Raw genomic sequence first — 25,612 nt, 5'->3', positions numbered from 1 at the left:
ACATTTGATTTCTTTGTTTACTTTACATCTTTAAATATTTAATTTAATTATGAAGTAGTATTACAGAAAAATACTTTAACCATGTTTCTTTTATCTGGAAGATTTGCAGTTAGTAATAAAGACTTGTTTGAGGATATCTGTCATGATGATTGTGCTCAATAAACGTAATTAGGAATCAGGCATGGACTTCTCAGCCTGAGAAGGAATTAGCTTCAAGGAATTAGTCCATACTGTTGTGACCTCCCGGAGACCTGGAGGTCATGTCATATGACACGGATACACCCACCCAGCCTCCCACCCACTGTCTGGCCGTTCCATCCAGCCACACTTCATTTGGGGTCACATTAGCTACCATTTATTGAATGATGAGAAAATAGATTTCTTTCTGCCTTCTATTCTTCCCACTGGCCAACCAGTCAGTCCCAGAGAGCTCGTAGTAGAGGTAAGTGTCACAAGATGTGCTGGGGCCACCACACCTCTCTGTCCTTTCCTGTGCAGGCCCAGCGGACTCTGCTTTACACTGCACGCTTCCTTCCACTCACTCCTCCATCCATGTGCGTTCTGTTATCCTTCCTACTGCTGTGACTGCGGGAGTGAGCAGTCGTGTGTGTGTGTGCGTGCGTGTCTGCACACGTGTGTGTGTTGAGTGGTGAGCAGTCGTGTGTGCACGCGCGTGTGTGGGCATGTTGAGTGAAGTAGACCGCTTCCCTGAGCTTGGAGGTTTTCGGGGCAGAGCACATTGTTAGGCAGGGCTGAGGGGGCTCCTTGGTGTTTAGATGTACAGGGCACCTTAACTGAAAGGGTTTCAGAGCCCTAGGTCACAATGTCACAACCCAGCCACACCCAGTAGCGTTGTGTCCTTGGAATAAGCAGTGTCTTTCATCTTAGGCTTTTCTATCGGCATAACCAAGCAAGCACTGCCCATCTCTACCAGTATTTAAATTAAATGAGATAATGTATGTTCTCCCTTGTGTGTAGAGCTGCCCACAAAATGGTACTTTTGATTATTGGTGATGTGTATTGGCACTGGCAGACATTTGCCTCCCTCTGCTGGACTGTTGATCATTGAGCTGAGGCCCGTGTATGAGTTTAAGGGACCCATGAACCTTGCAGTCATATACAAAATGTTGTGTGTTTTCGTATCTCTACGTTTCCCCCTGAAAATGTTCGTATTTTTCAACAGATCCTCAAAGAGGTCTGTGATCAGTACACACATATGTGTATATGTAGGTCCATAAAGAAAGAACTCCTTTCATAGAAGATGGTAAATGAACAGTAATTTGGTATTTGCAAGCATCACTCATTTTACATTTTGCAAAATAGCACGTTCATATACAATTAGAAAAAAGGCATAGGTAGAACTGTAAAATAAAGAACAGTTGGCATTTAGAAATGTGCCCATGTGAATTGCTTCTTTGCTAGATTGCTAAGTGTGGCTCAGGCAATTAATCTTATTAGCCAGTGCTCTTTATTATTGCACGTTGCTTTTGGCCAATTATTGAATGAGAATCTTCTGGCAAAAATTTTCTCATTTTTGTAAATAAAGGTGTAAAATTGAAGTAAAGCACATAGAGTGTAAGATGACATATTGTTTGCATCCTGCTAATCGTTTTTACTGCTCTCTCCCCATCAGTGTTTACAGTCTTAGCAGCCCCCACAGCCTCCCTCCTGGCGCCCTGTGGCCGGTGCCCCTGGGAAGGTGGCCACCGTTGATTTCTGTCACCGGGACTCAGTTTTGCCTATTTTTGAATTTTGTATTCTCTTTTGCCAGTCATAACGTCCGTGCGACTCATCCATGTTGTCGTACGTAGTGCTCACTCGTTTTTCATTGCTGTATGGTATTCCACTTAAGAATACACCACAGTTTGTTTTATTATTGAGGGATGTTTGGGTTGTTTCCAGGCTTGAACTACATGCTTGGTGCTGCTCTGAACACAGCATGTGTCTTTTGGTGAACATGGGCCTGTGTTTCTCTCTGGTGTACGCTTCAGAGTGGAATGGCTGCTCAGGCTGTGTAGAGCTCTTCAGCCAGCGCAGAAATCGTTTCTGAAACACCTGCAGCCCAGGCAGCAGCGTGTAAAAGCTCGAGTTGCTCCACATCTTTGCCGCACTCAGCATTGTTGGTTTTTAAAGTTTTGGAGTGATAGGAAAATTATACTTAAAAAAATTTTTTTAATTGAGATGCAATTCATATAAGAAAATTTCTCATAATGTGAAATTGTCCTTTTGGAGTATAACATTCCATGGTTTTAAGTATACACACAAGCCTGTACATCCTCACTGCTGTCCGGCCCCATCGCCTATTGACAGGCACACCCCTCCCCCAGCCTCTGGCAAGCACTCATCTGCTTTCTGTCTCCCTGAATTTTCCTTTTCCGGAATTTTCATATAAGTGGATCGTACAACATGTGACCTTTTCTCTGGCTTCTTTTACATACCGTGATGTTGTCAAGGTTTATCCGTGTTGTCGGGCTATCAGTACTTCATTCCTCTTGTGGCTCGGGGCTCTGCGGTCTGGATAGGCCGGATTGTTCATTCGTCTGTTTACTAAATGTCACTGTTCTGTTAGAGAAGGTGGAGATTATTAAGCAGCATCTTTATATTTGTGTCTTTAAAAAATGTTTTTTAATGTTTATTTTTTTATTTTTTTTATTTTTTATTTTTTTTAATGTTTTATTTATTTCTAGGAGACAGAGAGAGAGACAGCATGAGCAGGGGAGGGTCAGAGAGAGAGGGAGACACAGACTCTGAAGCAGGCTTCAGTCTCTGAGTTGTCAACACAGAGCCCTGTGCAGGGCTTGAACCCACAAACTGTGAGATCATGACCTGAGCCAAAGTTGTATGCTCAACTGACTCAGCCCCCCCAGGCGCCCCTACATTGGTGTCTTGATATGACCTCTGGTTGACTGGCTGCAGTTCATCGAAGTTTGCCTTGAGCACGTGGAGGCGGCCTGGGAAGGCAGGTGCCTCTGGAAACAGTGGAGTGTGTGTGACTTTGGCTGGTGCCATCTTGGAAGCCCTTCTTTGGTTAGGCCACTTCTGGGCCATGTTCTTCCTCATGGTTTCTCCAAACCCCCTTTTTGTCCATGTTAGTTCCTTTTGTTGCTCTAGCTTCAATTAGCTCAGTACAGTGGCTTCGTTACCTAATTTAAGAACCTAGCTGTCCACCAGCAGAGGAAGTTGGTACCACAACAGTTACAGGAAACCGTGAGGACCCTCGTGATGGCTGGTTTTCTAGTTGTCTTGGGCCTGAGAGAAAAAGCCCCTTGGATCAGGTTGGTCCCTCTTGGGTTCCAAAATGGACTTTTTTGGGGGGTGATCCATCAATGATTCACTTTCCTAAATTATTTAGCCAGGATACCTATCCTACAGTTCCACCTCAGCTATCCAGTAAGTAGTCAAGAGGAATGAGTACACCTAAGACTATGAGCCAATGAATTTATTGCTGTTGAGCTGAGCCTTTAGAGTGTGCACTGGTTAGTTGGTACACCCGCAGGGTACAGCTCCCGTGCTCTAGCTCGGGAACTCCCGGCCAGTGTAGAAATCCTCACACGTGCTAGTGAGCAAAGGGTTTCAGTCTTTTCCCAGCAGAATTTCACATCAAACTATTAATAAAATGCAAGTAACTGGAGTGTTCATTTCGATCCAGTGTACGTGGGACAGTTATGTGACTTGACAAAGAGTAATTAGTTCTGTGGTTCTGTTTTGAGAGGATACAAACACACCCACTTGATACCTGGTTCTTAGCAGTCGGTCTGCACTTCGGTCGGTCTGGGTGGGGATACAGACACCCCAAGAGAAGTGAAGACCATGTAGTAGCTTCCGTGTAGCTCTGTGAGGGAGGGTGCTGTCCCAGACTGCCGATCCTTAGGCTCGCAGTTTTTCCTGTTCCTCATATTCCCCGAGCTCTGTAGGGGCTCAAGGAACTATCAGTATCATTGGTTAGTTATGGGGCCTAGAGTCTAGTTAGGTGTCTTGGGGTTAATAATATTCTGGTACTGAAGATAAAAGGAAATGTGGTTCTCAGTTTTGGGGTGAAATACAGCACTATTTGGGTTCATAGGTTTAGTTCAAAGGTTCTTGCTACACAGTTTTAGAGATGGAGTGTCTGGGTTGCTCAGTCGAATAAGTATTTGATTCTTGATTTCGGCTCAGGTCATGATCTCAGCGTTCGAGGCTGACAGCATGGACCCTGTCTCTTTCTTTGGGATTCTCTTTCTGCATCTCCTCCACTTGTTCATTCTCTCATTCTCTCTCTCTCTCTCTCTCCCTCCCTCCATCCCTCCAAAATAAATAAACATTTAAAAAAGAAAAAGAAAGTTTTAGGGATAGAGAATCAAATAGGCAGTTGGACAGGTTGTTGGCTAATGTGCTTGTTCTGGAAAAACAGGGAAAGGAAAGATCGGGCAGAGGACAGGAGCGGCTGGGAACAGCTGAGTAGACTGAACCCCAACAGAAGATAAGGCTGTCTCCTGTCACTCGCTTTTGTTCGGGCCAGTTTGGTTGTCTGATTGAAGTCCTTCTGGATTCAGTACATGCAGCTGGACAGCTGTCTTCACGAGCCTGGAGGCAGCGGAGCAGTAAGGCCAGCTGGCGTGGGTGGCCTCTGGGAGTGGGTGCTCCTTGTGCCCTCACGGCTGCCAGTCAGGCTTCAGGCACAGTCAGCGCAGTTTATTTAAGACATTGTCTCAACTAAGTCGTTTTTCCTGTCCCGTTTTTAATGAATGGTGTCTACAGAGAAAGCCCCTTTGTTTTCAAGGCATGCTGAAATCATAAACAGCCTTGAAGGCCAGTCTCCCGTTGCTATAGATTTTTAACTTTTAAGCCTGAAGTGGGAGGGCAGGTGCCCCTAGGGGCCGTCAGCACAGACACCTGAGCACACGGAGGTGGCTTCCACAGCGCAGCGGTCAGTGTCGGGGGTCCGGCACAGAGTGCACCTTAACTACGTTAACACTCTAGGTTGACAGAGCACTTGTAAAGCATAGTTTTGGGTTCTTTTTCAAGTCCAGAGGTGAGGAGGGCTTAGGAGTGTTAGAAATGCCCAACATAGGAAGTTACGGTAATATTAAGATCAGTTTTCCATCTGGATTGCAGGACAGAATCTCTTAAACATTTGCTTTAGGAGTTGAGCTAATTAGATAAGTGGAAAAGATTATGTCCGATTATTTCTAGGTTTTCCTCTTTTTATAAGATCCGGAAAGAGATCACGGTTGTTGTCCAGTGGCCATTTGCCTGCCAGGGCTAGCTGGTGTGTATCAGGTCTTTCGAACTTAATTTTTCTTTATTATCATTCACAGCCTTTCCTTGTTTAGTAATTTTAATATACTCTATCTTTCTGAGTTTAAAAATGAGTAAGTAGGTTATGATGCACTTAACATGTTTAACTTTCAATTTAAAACCTATTCATCTTATCAGCACTTTATTAAGTGGGTTTTATGAATAACAGATGTTTATTTATTAAATGTTTACTTACTTTGAGAGAGGGGGAAAGAGAGCAAGCAAGCAGGAAAGGGGCAGAGAGAGGGAGAGAGAGAATCTCAAGCAGGCTGCACGCTGGCAACGCAGAACCTGATGGGAGGCTCAGTCCCATGAACCCTGAAAATCATGACCTGAGCCGAAATCAGGAGTCAGATGCTCAACTGATTGAGCCATGCAGGTGCCCCAGTAACAGATATGTTTAAGTAGGCGAAATAGAAGTAAGGCTGTATGTTACTCGGCACAAATGTATTCTTTCTATTTTGCCATTCCTCATTTCCTTAGGATTTTTTTTAAGTCTCCAAAAATTACTCACTGATTACTTTCCAGGTCTCAATATTAATGATCTTAGAAATTAATTTAAAGTTAATTTTAAAATCTAATGTTGAATATTATCAGAAATATAACATTAAAATTTTTACAGTGATACCTCAAATAAAGTAAGTGATTTACATAGTTTACCATATTATATGAAATTCAAAAAATCTTTTTTTTAAAGTTTATTTATAATATTTTGAGAGAGAGAAAACAAGTATGAGAGGGGGGAGGGGCAGAGAGAGAGAATCCCAAGCCGGCTCTGCACTGTGAGTGCAAAACCTGATGTGGGGCTTGAAATCACGAACTGTGAGATCATGACCTGAGCTGAAATCAAGAGTCAGATGCTTAACCAATGAAGCCACCCAGGGGCCCCCCAAAATAATCTTTTAAATAAAGACATTAGTTGAATTATTATACAGGCAGCCCATGTTTGGCATCGTTCTAGAATGCACAAATATAAATTTCTATGGTTTAGTTAAATAATACTAGTCCTCCATAGAATGGCTCAGGTTTTAGTTTAACACAAATATCAGCTCTAATTGTATGAAGTACAAACTCAGTCTACAGATCACCCATAAATGAGAGCGGTGAATTGTGACTGACCAGTGGCCCATCACGCTCCCTCTGTCACAGTCCATTGGTGACTGGTCACTGTGCATCTGTTACTCAGTTTATACACAGCAAAGTGTGTGGTTGTGTTACCTTCTTTGCTAATGATAAGCCTCTGTGACATTTATAAAAATGGATAATCAAAGGAAGGGATTGGCCAACAAAGTTGAAATGCAGGATTGAAACAAGAAATGGTACCACTGGAAGTGATGTTGTGCTTAGAAGATGTGAAGTCAGTGACTGTGTAGCGAGTGGGAGAGGCCTCAATTGGCATAAAGCTGCCGTAAGCCACCGGAGCGACCCTGAGACAGAGTTTCATTAATTTGGCCTGTGGATCAAGGAGTTATTTCAATTTGTAAAGCCTGTGTGGGGAGTGTGGACAGGCTGTCTGCTACAGCGTGACATCATGCAGATGAAGGGACCCAGTGCTGGCCGGAAGGGGAGAGCAGCAAGTGTACAGGTGCGGCGGCAGATACGCCATGCAGACAACTCTGGAAGGTTCTAGCTGATCCAGAATTACAGAACAAAATAGCTGACTTTGCTGTTGATCCAGACTTTCTAGTTAATGTAGTCAAAATGAGCTTAGGAAATAAAGGTGGATTTATTGACACAAATGAAGAGAACAATTGTGACAAAGAAGAGCATGCCCCCGACAGGTTCACAGTGGAGGGGTTTTCAGAGATAGTGTGCGGCACTGACCATACAGGGATGATAAGACGTTAGATGCTGGCCCAGAACTTGGAAAGGAGTGTGATAGTTTGCCAAGGCATTGGAAGGATGCTCGCTCTGTATCTTCTGTTCTAGGACGAGGTAGGAAGAGGCAAGTGTTGTTCAGACTACTTTATCAGGTCATTTTATGGGTCCGTGCCCCTGGGCACCCCGAGAACCACCTGTACTTGCTGTAGTTTGAATCCATGTTCTGTCAGTTACCTGTTGCTGATCACAAGTCATCCCAACACTTAATGTTTTAAAATGACAAGAATTATTTATTTTGTTCCGATCTGCAGTCTGGACAGGGCTCACCAGGGACAGCTGTCTCTTTCCCCTGGTGGTCACAAGGCTGGCACAGCTGGGAGCTGGAGGGTCCACTGTCCGGGTGGCTCTGCCACACGGCTGGGAAGTTGATGTTGGCTGTCAGTCCGAGACTCAGCTCCGGCTTTGGTTCTCAGAGCTTAGTTCTTGGGCCACTTGTGTCTCTGGGTAGCATGGCCGTCCTGTTTCATGAGCGAGCCTCCCAAGAGAAGCAAGGGAACCTAGTTTGCCTTTTAATACCTAGCATAGGATGTTTCTTAGCCTGGTCAGAAGCTCCCCTAGATTTGAGGGAAAGGAACACAGATGCCATCTGTGGAAGAGAGAGCCAGAGTCACATTGGAAGAAGAGGGTTGGGGATGGAGTATTGTGTAGCTGCCCTTGGAAAATATAAGCTGCCACATATTGATGTTATAATATTATATATTTAAGTAACGTTAGCTCTTCTGTTAAGTAAAATCAGTATAGGAAATTTAGAATATTCAGGGTAGGCTTTTTATGAGAAAAGAAACCCAAATCTTATGTGAAAGACCATAATTTGGGAGAAGAAAGTTTTTATGCCAGTCTAGTTTGTTTGAGGATTTACTTTAAGTAGGGTCACTGCCAACTTCTTAAAAAGTCTCCAAACTTGTTTATGTCTTAGTTTTTTTTAATTTAATTGTATCAGTTTGCATTCTTTGCTGCTGCTTTCAAGTTCTGGCAAGCTTCTCAAGTTTTATTGAAGGGCTGGCATATTTCAGGCGTAATCAGTTTGCTGTCTTGGTGGGGTCTCAGGGTGTATAGTGACTATCACCTCAGGAAACTCTGGAGAGGTTTGTTTTCTCTCTCTTTTGTGTGTGCTGTGTTAGGGGCATTTATACCAGACTGTCGGGGGGAGGCTCAGGGCGAACTCCAGCATTTCCAACACCTTGCTTCCTTACACCCTGACTTGGGGTTGTCCTTCTAACTCCAAGAGAAGAAAAAGTTAGGCTCCAGGACGCCTTGATGTGTCTCCTGTGTTAAGGGAGTGCCGAGGCAGCGAGGTCAGCATTCGCGGTGCAGGAAGCGCCGGGCCCCCGTGCGGGGCTGCCTGGGATGGGGCGGTGTGCGCTGTCGGAGCCCTCTGAGGCCCCAGTGCGGACGCAGCAGAGCCAGCATGGCAGGCTGGCCTTGGTGCTGGGACGTCACCGTCTGCGAAAGAATTGGGGTAGAACTCGGTGTAAGCATCTGGCTGGAAACGTTTATAGTGATTTGGTTAATTGACTCTGTTGATAGAAATTCTGTGCTTTTGTCTTTTATTTTTAAATTTCATTTTCCTACAAGTTATTTCTCCTTGCATTTTATGTAAGTATTGATCTGAGTCAGACTGGAAATCAAAACAGAACNGAATTGGGGTAGAACTCGGTGTAAGCATCTGGCTGGAAACGTTTATAGTGATTTGGTTAATTGACTCTGTTGATAGAAATTCTGTGCTTTTGTCTTTTATTTTTAAATTTCATTTTCCTACAAGTTATTTCTCCTTGCATTTTATGTAAGTATTGAGAGTACCGTGGTCCTTCGCCACGGTAGTCTGAGAGGTATGAGAAACCAGTTTCAGTTCTTACAGTCTTTTCGTTTCCTCTTCTTTGACAGCTGTTTGGAAAAGATAGTTCGTAGTGTGCTTCAGGGAGCAGGTGCCTCTGACTGATTAGCCTTGAAAAGTTCTAAAAGATGCACGCGGCCGCTGTGATTACCGGGCCCTGCAGCGCCTGCCTCTCGGTGCGGCCACGGCTTGTCTTAGCCGGCGTCCAGCCGTACATTAGCCGCGGGTCAGAAACACGTACGGAGGCCAACAGGCAACACTGGGAACTCTGTCACTTGTGGGAAACAGTAGTCAGTGTCCCAGAAAGCCTGTCTTGGGACTTCTCATTCCACAGTTGAGACTAGCCCTCAAACTGACTAAACCAAAGTTTTATGACTTCTTGTGGTTCGGTGACTGCCAAAGAGGAGGCCTCGGTGCCCGGATCTCAGAATCCTCAAGACCAACAAAAAGGCAGACATGAATGCCATCGGTAGGGGGGTGGGTGGCGTTAACATGATCCAATACAGAACTATCCAGAAGAGTCACAGAAGGTTTGGCGGTGGAAATATTGCCAATTTGAGACGTTATAGCACAAATATGATTTGGACCAGCAGATGAAAGAACTAAACTGTAAAACAAAATCACATTGTATCCTGAACTGCTTTGTTCGGGTAACATAGCAATGATTTCTCTTTTTAAAAATGTTTTGGCCGACTTCTTACGGACTTCGGAAGGATTTTGCCATTGATTTGCAGCCACAGAAGTGTATCTGTGTAGTGGTTTTGGTTTGGCCCTTCCTTGACACACTGAGTGTTACGAGTAGTGATTTCCGCCGCTAGAACGTCAGCCCCTCTGAGCACTCTGGAGATGTAGTGTTTCCTCCCAGGAATCAGTGGTGCTGGATTTAGTCATCCTTACTGTCTCGTTTGGGGAGCAAAAGAGATTGCTCAAGCAGTCAGAAGTATAGTTGATTTTGTTTGATTGTCCGGCAGCCTTGCTGAATTCAGTGATTAATTCCAGTACTTTCTCTGTATGTTCTTGTGGATTTTTTTCCATACAAAATCCTGCAGCCTGTGAATAATGATACTTTAATTCCTTCCTTCTTACCCACTGTTTTACTTATTTTTTTGCCCATGTAACCTGGCTAATAGGACTTCCAGAACAATGTCAATTAGAAGTGGTGTGGTGGGCATCCGTGGGCTTACTGTGTTCCTGGAGGCATGGCAGGGAGCTCTTTCCCACCAGTTTCATGTAGATATTCTTTATCAGGTCAAGAAAATTTCTTCCTTTTCTTACATTGCTAAGAGTTTTTATCATGAGTGGTTGGCAAACTTTTCAGATGCTTTTTCTTGTGTATATTAAGACAACTGTGGTTCTTCTCATTTCTGAAATGTGAATTGAGTGCTTTTTTAAAAAAAAAAGTTAAGACCTTTTTAAAAAAATTTTTAATGTTTTATTTATTTCTGAGAGACAGAGAGAGAGAGAGAGAGAGAGAGAGAGAGAGAGAGAGAGAGAGAGAGAGAGAGGGAGACACAGAATCTGAAGCAGCTCCAGGCTCTGAGCTGTCAGCACAGAGCCTGAGGTGGGGCTCGAACCCACGAACCGTGAGATTGTGACCTGAGCCAAAGTCGGACGCTCAACCGACTGAGCCTCCCAGGCGCCCCAAGATCATTTTTTAAAGAGCAGTTTTAGGTTCACAACAGAAGCAAGGGAAAGGTACAGATATCCCTGTAGGCCCCTTGCGCTGGTGCGTGCATAGCTGCCCCCATTATCAGCACCCCTACCAGAGTGGTGCACGTGTTATGGTCGATGAGCCTCCGTGAACACATCAGTATCACCCAAAGTCCGTAGTTCACCATAGGGTTTCCTCTTGGTGGTGTACAGGTGGGAGGTGTGTAAAGATGGGTATCCATCGTTATACAGTCATACTGTTCTCACTGGCCTAAAAATGGCCTGTGTTCCCGTTTGTCCCTGCCCCCCAGCTCTGCATCCACTGAGAATTTTACTATCTCTATGGTTTTGTCATTTACAGGCTGGCGTGTAGCGGGAACCATGCAGTATGATCGGTTTCTCTCCCTGGGTAATATGCATGTAAGGTTCCTCCAAGTCTTTTCATGGGTTAGTAGCTCATTTCTCTTTAGCCTGAGTAACACTCCAGTGTCTGGCAGGGCCATGGATTGTTTACCCGCTCGCCTGCTAAGGGCACCGTGGTAGCTGCCAGCTTTTGTTGTTGTTAAGAATGAATGTTAAACCACCTTTGTATCCCTTTAATGAACCCCTCTTGGTCATAATATGCTATGTTTAAATCTTACGGGCGTTAATTTGCTAATATGTTAAGAGTTTTGCACCCGTGCTTACAAGTGAGACTGATTTGTGCCCTTTCTCAGATTGTCTGTGGCTGGCTTGTATCCCTGTTTTGCTGGCCTCCTTGAATAACTTGGGAAATACTCTGTTTTTCAGTGGAAGAAGTTCTGTAAGATTAATAGTCTTCTTCCTTAGCTTGTTGGAAGAATTCAGCTATTCCTTTGTGGGAAGAATTTTGGTCAGATACTGACCATTTTTAACGGAATAGGTCTGTTTACACTTTGTATTGCTGGTTTTGGTTTTGTGCTGCAGTACCTTCTATGGCTTGAGCTGTACTTTGCAAAGAACCGTGTGTGCGTCTCGCCTCTCGTATTCCATGGCATGAACTTGTTCACGATGCCCCATTGTTGATACCTCATCCTCTGTTACTACCTTACTATTAGCCTTCTCCTTCTCTTGTGCTCCTTCCTCACTATGGTTAGTTTTCTCCTTCTCTCCTTTCCTTGATCCGTCTTCTCTCTTGCTGGATGATGTCAGTTGTATTATTTATTCGTTTCAACAACCTTGATTTTGTTTGGCTTCTAAATAGTATTGTTAAGATATGGATTTACATAATTAATTTCCAGTCTTCATTTCTAATATATGCATTGAAAAGTATAGATTTTGGGGGTGCCTGACTGGCTCAGTTGGTGGAGTGTGTGACTCTTGATCTCGCGATTGTGAGTTCAAGCCCTCAAATTGTGTCCTCAAATTCAAAATACTTTGAGTTCCTCTTTGGCTAATGAGTTACTTGAAGTACATTGCTTAATTTCCAGACAATTGGGGATTTTATAATTACTTTGTTGTTGTCCAGCTTAACGCTAGACATGGAATATACTCTGAATAATTTTAGTCCTTTGATATTTCTTGAACTTTACTCTTTCACTGGCATGGGGTCAGCTTTAACGAAGGCCCCATGTGCGTATTTAGTGGGTATTTCCCTCACAGAGGTGAATTGGGCTGGGCGCAGTGCTTTCTGCTGGGTACACTGAGGTTATTGGTCATGCTGCTCATGTCTTCTGTCCCCGGCCGGGTGGGCTCTGGGCCCCTGCTCGACCTCCAGCTTTGCTCAGCTGCTGCAGGCCCCCTATGGGCTAAGTTTCAGGATTGGTGACCGTCTTCGGGGACAGCTAGCAAAGTGTGTGACTCAGTTCTCTGCTCCGTCCCGCTCACCAGAGTCCTGGGGACCCCGTGCCCATAACTTTGTGGCTCACTGCCTAAAGCTCGGCTGGTTTTTTACTCATCCATGACTTGTTTTTGATCTTCAGGCTCTTGAAGGCCCAGGATTGGCAAATACCCTTTGGTAAAAGTCATCTCTTCATGCCCCCATCTGTGTCCCCTGCTGTTCTGCTTGCCTCACAGTGTCTCTGACTCCAGATATGTTGGGGCTGGTTTTTTATCCGAGTTTTCTCAGTGGGAGTGTTAGTCTTGGCTGGGTGTTCCCTCACATTCACATGGAAGTCTTCCTGTCACATCCTGTCACACCAGCAGACACTGATTTGTTTACTTTCTGGTTTTGTGTTGTTTTCAGTTGTGACATGTCTGACTCTCCTGCTGAGGGACTGGCTCAACGGGAGGACTTGGTTTTGACCCAGAGTCTTCCCTCACCAGCGCCTAGTACATGTAGTAACTTCTCACGGAATTTTTATCGTATGAAGAAAGAATTTGTATCTCACGTCAAAGTTGTCAAAAGTAGGCAGCAAAATTAACATATTTGGCTTTCCTATGAGACTTTCCCAGATTTAAAGGCTATGATTTTAAAAAGATAATACATTTGCAAACGTGTCATCTATAAACAGTGTAATGGCTAAGTTACATCGTTTATAGATAACACAGTGGATTTTTAACAGAGCTTAACTAGGACCCCTGGCCTCTTAATCTGTTAATAAAAATTTAACAAATATTTATTCTGCCACTGTGGATTAGGTAGGGCCCTGGGTGTGGGGAACACAGTGAGTATCTTGGTAGGTGGGGCATCCATCCTCCTGATGCTCACCTTGGGCATATAACACACCACAGGGGAAGAGCAGAGAATGGTGTTGTCAGTGTAAGGATCAGCATATCACATTTTCATTGATCTTAACCACATTTTAATAGGTCTCCAATATTGTATGCTGATAATTTTTTTTCTCTTACAGAGTATGACAGATACATAGCATCAAGCAAAATAATGGCAGCTGCTTACCTTGACCCAAACTTGAATCACACCCCAAATTCGAGTACCAAGACTCATCTGGGTACTGGAGTGGAACGTTCCCCTGGGGCAATGGAGCGAGTGTTGAAGGTCTTTCACTATTTTGAGAACAGCAGTGAGCCAGCCACTTGGGCCAGTATTATCAGGCACGGAGACGCTACCGATGTCAGGGTAAGTGCATCTCCCCGGGCACGTCCTCCGTGTGTGAGCAGGTTAGATAGGCACAGGGGTTAATGGCACATACCAAGAAAAGATAAAAATTTTTATTCTCACATTACAGAGATGTTAACTTTTTCTTGATATTTATTCAGTTAATATGTGACTGACCAGAGTTTTAGTTATAAACTTTTGTAGGAAAGTAGTAACTGAACCAGATATTACTCATGTAATGCCATCGACATGGCATTTTTCACTCCTATTTTTTTTCTTAACTCTTTAAGATACAAGAGATCAAAGCAATTAAAAGAAACTCTAATACTTAGGAAATAAATTATTTCCCAGAGGGTGAATCTTGAAGGTATCTTCATGACTTAAAATAGGATAGACTCTTCAAAAACTGATAGGTTCTATATACCAGACACTTGTCATGGTTGTGGGATCCAAAGGCGCCTGCTTGTACAGCTGATGTCCTCCTGGGGAGATGCCCATGGCCTGGGTTGTGGTCCTTACGGGCTGCGTGTCCCAGGGCCCCCTGGTGGCGCAGACCTCTCTGAGTAATGCTGAGCGTAGGAGGTGGCCTGTGGGCGTCAGCGAGCAGAAGGGCATCGCGGGCAAGAACAGGGAGAGGCGCCTTCGGAGGCAGAGGGTGCTGAGAGTGAGCCCTAAGACGGTAGCACTGTGCTTTCAGAAAACTGAGTTCAGGACGTAGATTTTCAGGAAGTGTTCACTTGGGCCAAGTGTCACAGAACCCCCTCCTTCCCTCCCCTCTACTTAGTCCTAGTTCGTCTTTAAGGGGGACGGCGTCCAGTGCCAGTATGGACAGAGACCTCTTTCTTCTCCCCTGTCTTTTTATACTAATGAAGCTAATCAATTTTCTACTCTTTAACTTATTTGCGTCAGCCATTTTTAAGCAAATTAAAGGGATTGGTAGAATTTAGATTTGAGGGTATAGTATTACATTTGGATTCTGTGTAAGTTTCTCTTACCTCTATAACATTGCACTGCTGACTATTCAAATGGGGTAATTATTCAAAGGAGAAGAATTCATCCAGTTTTTAAATATGTATTAACATCTATTCATGTGGGATAATTAAAGTAAAATAGTCTCTTGTTACAAACTTTTTATGAAGCTTGATGGCTTTTTCTGGTTTTCCTATAGTTTTGTTTTACGTTTACCCTTGTAAACACAGTCACTGGGTAGAAAGGCCAGCAGCCCATATCCCACCCTACTCGCACTGTTCATGCTGGAGAGAAAGCATGCAGATGTAACTTTTATGAGAAGGCTCTTAGTACATGTGCTAGTCTTAGTGTGAGTTTCAGTTATGGTGAATGAGGACGTTGCTTAAAGCATCGCATCAATCAGCCTTGTTAGCAAACTCCACGGCGCTTGTCCAGGAGGGGACCTTTCAAAGCTGTGAATTTGACAAGACATTTAGTGAACGTTCAAGATTGGCCGTATCTGAAAATGTACCTTGGGAGGGCTCCATGACAAAGGTATTTTAGTATCATATGTACTACTCACAGAGGGTTAAGATCACTGGGCACGTGTCAGGCCTTCAGCCAATGTCACAGAATTTACCAGACATCAAAACATTTATATTGTGAAGAAAACTTTAAACCAGGTTCACATGGCTAAGTTAGGAGAACATATTTGTTGAACTTCTGGGAAGATCAATACAAGCAAATCCAAGTGGCTGAAAACCAGGTGGTTTTATTTCTTAGTAAGTGATAAATGTTTTAAAATTCAATAACTCCCATCAGTTGATGATTTTCAACTTGAGGCAAAAAAAATCTCAATTGGCATTGGTTCACTCAGCTTTTCCTGTGATAGAAGGTGACTATTATTCATAACCCACTTTTATTTAAGGCTATAACGTTGAAAATGCAGTGTTATTAGTTGATTAATGGATTTGCAAAACTGAACAAAATAGTTCTGCAGAACTTGTCTGTGACATATTTCTCCCCAAGAAGCACCAAACAGAAGAACATCTTGGACAAAGGGAGCAGCATATATGGTTAGGCAGGTGCAGGGGAAGGAACATGGCGGCATCTGAGGCCTGCTGACCTACAACAGAGACGGGCAGGGGGCTGGTGAGCTAGGAGTGGAAGGGTAGGCACTTGGCCGAAGTAAACAGACCATTTAATAACGGTAGCAAAGAGGAAGCCAGACCACCTGTTTTCTGAAAGGACGCAGCTTCCTCTGATCCGAAGTAACTGAATAATTAGGTTCAGGCCCTCTGTCGCCACACTGCCTGGGACACTAGACGTGGGCAGCAGCTGAATGCTGGAGTGTAGCTGGGCTGAGCCGATGTTTTCTAAGTAGAAACTGCAAGATTTCAAAGATTTAGTACGAAAAAAGAATGTAAACTATCTCATCTGTAATCTGTTACGATTGCCTGTTGAAAGGATAATGTTCTTGACCCAGTAGGTTCAATAAAATACTTTATTAAAATGGAAATAATCCATTTCTTTTAATGGTTTTTTTTAAGACATTTAAAAATAACACACGTAGCTTACATTTTATTTCTGCTAGACAGTTGTGCTCTGTAGGAAGTGATTATCAGAGAGACTGCTTTACTCAAAACAGCACCTTTGGAGGAGTTGAAAGATTTATTTTTACAAGGAAAAAAAATACTGGATTCTTGTCATAAGTCAATATATCTCATGCTGCAATTAATACATTTTACTCCTTTTACGTGTATGTGCTAATTATAAATAGTTTACGTGCTTGGTGGTTGCAAGAGCCCATAGGAGCCCACCGTTCGTGAGCAGAGTGGGCAAAGCAGCAGAAGCTCCTTTCCGGAGGCGCCTGCAGGACTCAGGGCCAGGCCTCAGGCTCTGGGCCACAACCAGGCTGGCAGCGGCCCCTGCGGCAGCTCCTGAGTATGAGGAGGCTGGGGTGGGGTGGGGTGGAGGCTCCTTGTGGGGAGTCTGTGATGGGCACGTGGGCACGCTCTGTGTTGTCAGCCTCAGGCACCACCCAGATCAGGTGTGAGTCATGAGCCCGGTCACGGTCACTGAACACACCAGCAGCGGTGCACGGGGGCTGACGTCACTTACCTGGGCCGCAGTTTGGGCTCAGTGCCAGTAGCATGTCCCAGGCACCTCTGCAGCTCAGCATGGGATCAGCCCAGAAGAGTCAAGGTTACTCCATACTGGACTGTATCGAGTAAGATTGGTGATCTAGAAACATTGCAGTGGTGTGTCAGGAAACCAGGGTGTGTAGAAAATTCCGTATCCTACCAGAGGAGTCCCCCACTTGGAGAAGAGAATGACATTTACAGCAGCCTTTTCACCAGCAACACTGGAGGCGGCAGCACTGGACCAGTGCCTTCCAGGGGCTCAGGGAGGTGACCTGCACCTCGAAGTCTTCCAGACAAAGCCCTGGTCGTGAAGACATGCAGTGAAGGGAGCGTTGATACCACAGGCTGCCTTTGAGGGAGCAGTTAGGAGACATAATGGGGCCTGAAGACCTGGGAGCCCGGGAAGAAGTGCCGTGGGGACACGGGTGGCCGCCCGCACGCAGCCCCTTGCTCCTCCCCTGCGTCTTCATGGTCTCTTCAGGCTGTGACCAGGGCTTAACCAGCCCTGCCTTTTGCACAGCCTTGCCCTGTTCTGACTGGTCTCGCTCTGATCTTAGGACCCGAGTGCTGCCCAGCTGCGTGTGCCCCTGTCCTGCATCTTTACACTTCTGACGCCAAGAACCAGCCATCCACGAGTCCATCTCGGGGCTCCCCTTCTTTCAGTGACCTGGGTCCCTTGGAATCCTGTGTTGCTCCTCCTTTGCGTACACCTGGCACCCAGAACACGAGCTAGTTCTGTCCACATGTTTTCCCAGATACACACGGGATCCACCCAGTTCCTGTGGCCGCTGCTGCCACACCTTTTTCAGGCCACCACCATCTCCATGTGCATTGCCACGTGGCCTCCTGCCATCCAGGCGACCCCGTTGAAATGACAGCCAGAGCATGTCATTCCTCCACAGAACCTGCCCGGGGCTTCCTGTCTCACTTAGGGTGAACGTTCAGGTCCTTTAAAGGCCTCTAGTTCTTTCCTCTCCATGTCCTGCCCTGTGAGCTTCTGTCCTCCGGCTCACTCCCTCGGACTTTCTGCTTCCGGGACTGTTTCTCTGACATGCCGGTCTTGTAGTCAGTAATTTGCTCAAAACCTGTAGCAGCTCCCTACTGCTGTCTGAGGACGGCCTGAGTCCCTCAGTGGCCTACAAGGGCCTGCAGCATCTGTACCCCCTCTGACCTCGTCTGCGGCGATTGTCCTCACTCTGCCTCCGGCCCGACAGCGCTCCCGCTCCTCCACCTTTCCTGTTGCCTGTCCCCCTGCTTTGTTATGTTCTCTTCACACGCCTTCTCCTTACTGAGATTGTCTTGTTTCTTGATTTGTTTGCTCTTTTGTTCTCTGTTTTCTTCCCCTAGACTGTAAGCTCTGTGACGGCAGGGGCCTTTCTGCTCCCAGGTATTGTCACCCGCATCTTCAGGGCCTAGCAGGCACACAGCGTGTACTTGACAGGTCCTTTTTGAATGACTGCATGAAATCCTACATGAAGTGAGGACTTCTGACGGACATATAAATTAGGAAAATTGGTTGCAGAAGTAGAAAGTAGTAGACTAGTAACCATAAAAGAAACGGATAGAGATTACACCTCTCTAAAACCATAGCTAGCCTTACTGACGCTTCTGACAAACGTTCATTCCTTCCTTACTGCTATTTTCTCTAAATTGCAGGGTGTGTGACAATGCATTTTGTTCCCAGACACCAAGTCTAGGCAAGTACAGACAAAGTAGCAGCTGAGTCGTTGGGCAGTGTTGTTGTTACCTGCAAAGGGTCTTAGGGTTTCCTAAAGCGCTGAATGCACGTCCCTAACTACATAGCACATGCCAAGGCCTCAGTACTCGTGCTGAGCCACTCGAGAAAGGTGATGTAATTACCTGAGCTGCAAGAGTAAACAAACACAGTAAATCCAGGCCTGTAGTTTGCTAAACAGTGAGTATAGTTGGTTGGAATAGGACTAACTATTGTAACCATGCAGGTAGTGGGAAGAATAACAGTAGAAAGAAACATTCTGATCAATTTTTTTTTAATGTTTGTTTATTTTTGAGAGAGAGAGAGAGACAGAGCATGAGGGGGGGAGGGAGAGAGAGAGAGAGAGAGAGAGACAGACAGACAGACAGACACACAGAATCCAAAGCAGGCTCCAGGCTCTGAGCTCTTAGCACAGAGCCTGAGGTGGGACTCGAAGCCATAAACCATGAGATCATCACCTGAGCCAAAGTCGGACACTCAACCAACTGAGCCACCCCAGCACCCCTGTTCTGATCAATTTAAAATCAGCTTTCTGATGGGAGTGGAAAGCACAGGCGCAGTTGGGATTCTGTGAGTGTGCGGCAGTTACGAGCTCTGTGAGCCACTGTGCGGTGCTGAGAACGACTGGCCGTGGGGAAAGCGCCCTCTCCGACGTCTTCCCTGAGCTCAGCCACAGAGGTTGCTGGCAGGGCTCTGTGTGCCGTGCTCCTGTGGTCTCCAGTGTTTATTGTCGGGTGTCATCACTGACGCTCTGTGTGTGTCTCAAAATGTCAACTTTCTCTGATAGAGGATCGGGTGAGTGTGCATTTAAAACTTGAACATTGATTACTGTGTATTCCAGTAATTTTGGTGCAGGGAAGGACTACAGAGATATTAAACTATTCCTTTAATGGAATAGTATCATCTAGGAAGAAACTAGAAAAGAAAACCTTAGGGGAAAAAATGGAGTCAAAAGAGGTGTTAAGAAGAATATGAGATGGCAAGAGCATGAGAAGGAATTCTGTATCACAGAACCTTAGAGACGGTGGCTGTGGTGGGCAGAATGATGGCCCTGAAAGGTGTCCACGTCCTCATCCCCAGAACCTGGGCATATGGGACCTTCCATGGCAGAATGGACTTGGAAGACGTGACCCACATTAAGGACCTTGAGGGGGTAGATGATGAGCTGCAGACCTTTTCTGGATGCGGTCAGAGGGAAGGAGCTATGGTGGAAGGGTTGGACGCCACCCTACCGGCTGTGAAGATGCACGGAGGGGTCTCTAGCAGCTGGACAAGGGCAGCCTGGAGCTTCCAGAAAGCAGTACATCCCTGCTGACACCTTGATTTTAGCCCAGGGTTCCCATTTCAGACAGGATTTTACAGAACTGAGAAGCAAACATGTGTGTTATCTTTTTTTTTTTTTAATGTTTTATTTATTCCTGAGAGAGACCGCATGAGCAGGGGAGGGTCAGAGAGAGAGGACGACACAAAATCTGAAACAGGCTCCAGGCTCTGAGCTGTCAGCACAGAGCCCGACGCGGGGCTCAAACCCACGAACTGTGAGATCATGACCTGAGCCGAAGTCGGACGCTTAACCGGCTGAGCCACCCAGGCACCCCAGTGTGTGCTATCTTCAGCTCGGAAGTTTGTGGTCATTTGTTACAGCAGCAGCAGGGAGCAGACGGACACAGCTGTGCTTTGTCTCGAGGACTTGTGGGCCGACTGTGCGGGAGTCTGACCCAGCAGGAAGGAGGCAGTGCTCTTGGAGAGCCGGGTTTGAATCGCCACACCTTCTCTGCAGTAGCTGAGTGACAGGAGGGCTCCTCCTGTGCACGCGGGGTCAGAGGACAATAAGAGCTGTTGGTTCCCTTAATGAGAAGAGCATCTGAAAGAGACACACAGAAAAATAACCACATTGTAACAAACAAGTCAGCAGTGCATAGATCACACTTGGTAAGTCCTGGGAGGAAGCCAAGAGAAGAGCATTGTTGAGAACAGTGTGTGTGGCTTTAGATATCTCCTCTTGTGATAGAGACCTTGCAGACTACTGTGGGGAGACAGCTAGACATGCAGCCAGTTCCCCACAGGCCACTGCCATGCATGTGCCCAGCACCTCCCTCCTTCTAGACGAAGGCTTTGGGGGTGAGGGTTCCATCATACCCCTCGTCACAGTGCTACCACCACGTGGCCTAGGTGCACACATGTTCACTGACCCAGTGAGCGAATGAACGTGAAGGAAAGGTCTGCAGGACTTCTTTCTACCAGTGAAAAGGTCATTACTTTTTTCCAGAGCGTTGTCTAAAAGATAAGTGACCAAACTGAACCAAGCAACTTAAGTTGACTAAGTTCTAAAAAGAACTTTTAGAAACGAAACTACAGGCTCATCTCACTAGTGTGTAATCAGGGACAACAGTGAAATGTCCCCCACCTTTTGTGGCCCATCACACTGATGAGCATTTAAGGTTGATTTTATCCAGTGCTGGCATAAGGTGAAGGGCAGTCTAATGTTATGTGCCAAGTATCATTGGTACAGTTTCGCTGGCTGACGGTTTGACCATAGTTACCTGTCACATGTTATGTAGCTTTTGAGCTGGAGCATCTGTTTCTGGGCATTGCTTCTGCATGTGTGTGATGCCAGCTTCAGGCGTGTTCACAGCAGTATGGTTTGCACGCCCCTTAACTCCCCAGGGCCAGGGAGCCAACAAGGACCCCCCCCCACCCCAGGAGTAGAATAGCTCTGTCTGCCGAGCGCTCTATGTTCCTGATACGTTAGAAGCACGAAACAGACACTGGCTTCTTTTATTTTCATCCTTAAGAAGAGTTCTTTTCCTGAGAACATCTCTAATGTGAGATTTAATCAGGAACATTATGTTTTTCCAAGTTCTGGGATATGATAAATGGATTTTTCAAAGTAGTGATGTGTGGATAGAATTGTCCACTGTGGGATAGGATTGTCATGGGGCATCAAAGTCAGGGTGAGAAATTTAAATTTAGTTCAGCTGCCGTTAGTGGCGTATTGTAAAGCCTTGTCCTGTCATCTCCCTTGAGATGGTCACTTTTCTAAATATACGTATTCCAGAAATAAAATATGCATGCATTTCCATAGGATAGCAGCGTAGGGTTTTCTGAGTATGCGTTCCTTACTAAATACTTAGTTCTCCAAGTTATTTTTCACTTACCCAGAACTGAATGTTTGGTTCTCAAAATTATTTAAGTTACTGAGTGTGCTGAGCATCAAATGTCTAAGTCCTCGTATATTTGTAACCTTGGCCGCCATTCAGACTGAGTCAGCAATGAGATTTAACAGGAGTTCTAGAGAAATGGGACAGAACACAATATGGGAGCATAATGAAAAAGCAAAACATGAAACAGAGGGAAGTGTCTGTGTGTTTATTGCTTATAACTTTTGTAGTGGAAAGTGAAAGTTACAGCTTGTTTAGTCTGGAGTGAGGATGGGAGCTCTTTGTCACCCAGAACCGAACCTGAAGTCGTCCTGGGCGTCTTCAGGTAGTGTGATCGAGTGAATGGACTAAATCGTGTCTGTCCCTGTCCCATCAAACTCCAGAGGGGGAGCCTGCTTTTCCCCTGGGCTCCCCAGTTCTGGGCTAAGTGTGTTTACCCTGGGCTCCCTGCAGGTGGGCGCCTGTGCGCCCTGTTCCCCGACAGCTCGTGCGGGAGGGTAGCCTTCGCTAGGGCTCAGCAGGGAAGCTCCCGGGAGGGCAGGATCTCTCCCGGGGGTTGACGGCACACACAGCTGTAGGATCCTGTGTGTGTCAGGACTGGCGCTCTGTGTCCGCAGGGAAGGACAGGCCTGTCGAGACGGATGGCGGGGACAGATAGGAGCCTGAACCGGGGCCCTAGCGGGAGAGCCATGGCTCTGGAACCTGTGGTAGCAGTGGGCTGCCATGGACTAAAGAGAAGACGTGCTAAACCTGAGCTGTAGCGACGGCAACCGGTGTCGCTGTGCCCTTGGTAGTGAGTGGGCAGAGCTGGCACAGGGACACCAAACGCCTTTGTGGGAATTTGAAAGAGGCGCCAGCTCCCGCCCTGTGCAGCAGGGACTTGTGTGTTGTTGGCAAGGAGAAGCCGCAGAAGTCACCTCTGAGAGAACTGCTAGAGGCAGATGTCCCGCCCCTGAGCACAAGGTGTGAGGACCAGAGGGCCGGCTGGGTTCCGGCTCCTGCTGCCCCCTTCGCTGGGTGCCCTCGGGCGGACACAGGCTGTGGCGTCCATCACGGGGGCCCCATCAGAAACTCCAGGCCTTGAATCCAAAAGCCAGGAAGGACATTTATGCCTGTCTCAGTTTTGCCCAGAGTTCTGCAGGCCACACACAGTCTTCCTGTCCCCAGAGAACTCGTCTTCTTTGTGGAGTGACCTCCAACCCAGTCCCTCGTCCAGGCATCCTCTCTGAAGCCACGTTTCCTCCCTCCGCACCTTCTCCCATGCCTGATACACAACCTTCTCCTGGGCGCCACTAGTCTGCGAGGGAGCCTGGCCACGGACACGTGCCACATGTTGCCTTTAGTGTGGGCGCACTGCGTTCTTGATGGGTTTTGCATATCGTATGCATTACTTACCTTTCCTCCTGCGTAGTGATAGGAACAGCCTGCATCATGCCGTAATACAGAGATAGTGTGTGTAGGAACTTGTAAGGTGTGTCTTACATTGTAAGTAGTATGATACCTCTATTAACTGCTAATCTTTACAAACCAGTGCTGATTTTCTTGAGCAGTGATTGTCCTGTTAACATCGGCATCACTCAGCGTTAGCGGTGAGTGGTCTGGAGCACTGAGAGGAGTGCAGTGGCTGTGATTAGTACACGCTCCTGTGAGGGTAGCACACGGCCTCTCAGGACTCCCATGCGAGTCTTCCACGTGTGATGTCCGTGTACACACACGGACACGTGGGACTTCCACAAGCGTGCGGGTACAGGGTGACACTCGGGGCTGCCCCTCCCTTTCCCTAGTCCCAGGATAAGCTGCATCTCTGGGCAGCCTTCATGTCTGAAGCCGTGGAATGTTAGGTTCGGGGCTATGGGAGACTGTGCATATTTGTCTGTAGAGAGCATGTAGCAGATTGGGTAGGCCCAATTTTGAGTAACTTCACAGATATCATCGGTATTATCAGAAATGTGGCCTTTATCATCTGTCCCTAAATGTGTTTCTTAAGAAACAACATGAAGCCGCGGCCTGGTCTAGAGCGGCGCCCGCTGTTCCAGGTTCAGAAAGCAGATCCCTCCTCAGGCCTGGTCCTCAGCAAGTCACACCCAGAGGGTGGCTGGGACGCCTTATCAGTTTCGGGGGTAAGGCTGAGATAGAGCTGCAGAAATGTATTATAAGTTTCATGCCTTGTATATCACTGAAGGGAAGGGAAGAGCCTCTTTTTGTGTTTTTTCAAAACTATTCCTTGTTCGTAAAAATACTATGTGAGAAAACAAGATTCCTAAGAAAAATTAAGTAACTTATTTAACTTGATACTCTTTTACCAAAGATTTCTGATAACTAACTAAAAGAAATGAACATTGCATTAATTTTTAGCATACAGTTTTTTTTTTGTTTATAACAGTCGTTTTTGTGGGGGGTATGTTTTAGGGCATCATTCAGAAGATAGTGGACAGTCACAAAGTAAAGCACGTGGCCTGCTATGGATTTCGCCTCAGTCACCTGCGGTCAGAGGAGGCTCACTGGCTCCATGTGGATATGGGTGTCTCCAGTGTGAGGGAGAAGTATGAACTTGCACACCCACCAGAGGAGTGGAAGTAAGATCGCGTACCTACTTTGGTGTGACTCACACTTGATTTGTTTTGCCTATTAAATCACACACAAGAGGATGAATGTCTTTGCTTAACTTTCCTGCTGCCTGTGATTACGACTCCTGTCTAAATAAGATCAGCTGGTAATGATCGTTGACCAGCTACCTCTCCTAGACTTCTGTTCAGTCTTTCTCTGTGGCACCGTGGGCTTCGGGCTCTGTGGGGGCGCTCTGGCCCGTCACGCTTCTCCCGCAGGACCGCTCTGGGTCGGCCTCTGAGATCTCTGCCCCCTGCTCTTTCCTGTCTTGTCCTGTCCACATGCTCTTGTGCACCTGCTCCCCACACGCGGGTGGCACGGCTCGCTCCACGGCACCCGGTAACCCATGGCTCCCCTGAAAAGAGCGGGTGCACGTTTGATGTTTGTGACTGGAACTGACCTGAGCAAAACGGACGTGATTCAGAGTGAATTAAAGAACTCCCTATGTTCTCTCCTAATCATTTTTTCCACTGTTAAGCAAAACAGCATGTTAGTAGGAAATTATACATGTAATACACTTAATTTGAGAGAAGTATAACTTGTGAAGCTGGGCTCCTTCCACAGGCATCTCGATTTTGTGGATGCTGCTGTGGGCATAAAGGTGGTTATGGATGGGGGGTCGAGGGGCTTCAGTGCCGGTCACTTTCAGTCCGACAACCTGAGTTGTTTGGAGGAGACATTTTAAAAGCAAAACAAATATATTTAGGGTAATAAAACTCTAGTTGAATAAAATCTGGTCCTAGTTAGTTTACAAAAAAAATATCCTTGTATTTTCAGGTTTTTCAAATAGCTGGAACTGACTGGGCTAACAAGATATTCCACCATAATGCAGTTCGGTTGGGTTACATCGATGACTAGCAAAGGTTTGACTCCAGCTATTCAGCCAGTCAATCAAATAAGTGTTTAAAAGCTAAGAATACCTAAAAGTTAGTTAAAAATACCTGCAGGTATTTCTGTTGAACATAATTCCATTATCTTCTTACATGGACACGTCAGAGGCGTACCTCATCATGGTGGTGGCCCTAGTGCTCAGACAAATGTCACGTTGAATGCAAGCATCTGAACTTACAAGCTCTGTTTCTGTTCTTTTAAGCCAGTTTACTTGGCCTAATTTCAAGTAAAGTTGAGTGGGTGCTGCTCTTTTTCTCGGAGCCTAAACCCCCAAAGACTGGGCAAGGTAGAACTTCATGGAGCCTGTGCCGATCCCGATGCTGACAGAAGTGGTAAAGCCGGCGGCCCTGCCGTGTGAGCACTGCCGGAGGCTGCCAGAGCCGGGTGCTGTGCCAGCTGTGGGCTTTTTATAGTCTGTACGTTTGCAGTTGGGAAAATGTGTATTTCATGTAGCTGTCTGCAGATCTT

At 46.1% G+C, this 25,612-nt stretch overlaps 1 protein-coding gene across 8 annotated transcripts in view; it reads left to right on the top strand.

The window, feature by feature from the left end:
• The window catches only part of PTK2 (protein tyrosine kinase 2), a 245,595-nt gene that overhangs the window by 65,512 nt on the left and 154,471 nt on the right, over positions 1–25,612 (top strand). For 7 of the 8 annotated variants that reach the window (XM_077750005.1, XM_077750004.1, XM_077750007.1 and 4 more), the window contains 2 exons: positions 13,453–13,679; positions 24,056–24,222. In XM_077750005.1, the coding sequence (XP_077606131.1) occupies positions 13,485–13,679; positions 24,056–24,222 (362 nt within the window). In that variant the 5' untranslated portion in view covers positions 13,453–13,484. Of the gene's footprint in view, positions 1–13,452; positions 13,680–24,055; positions 24,227–25,612 lie in introns of those variants that run through there. The other variant, XM_077750009.1, reaches the window with a different exon arrangement.

The sequence above is a fragment of the Crocuta crocuta genome, unplaced genomic scaffold (assembly GCF_008692635.1).
Source record: "Crocuta crocuta isolate KB4526 unplaced genomic scaffold, BGI_CrCroc_1.0 scaffold119, whole genome shotgun sequence".
Classification (NCBI taxonomy): domain Eukaryota; kingdom Metazoa; phylum Chordata; class Mammalia; order Carnivora; family Hyaenidae; genus Crocuta; species Crocuta crocuta.
Note: the sequence above shows the minus strand (reverse complement) of the source record. Positions and strands in the feature narration are given on the sequence as shown.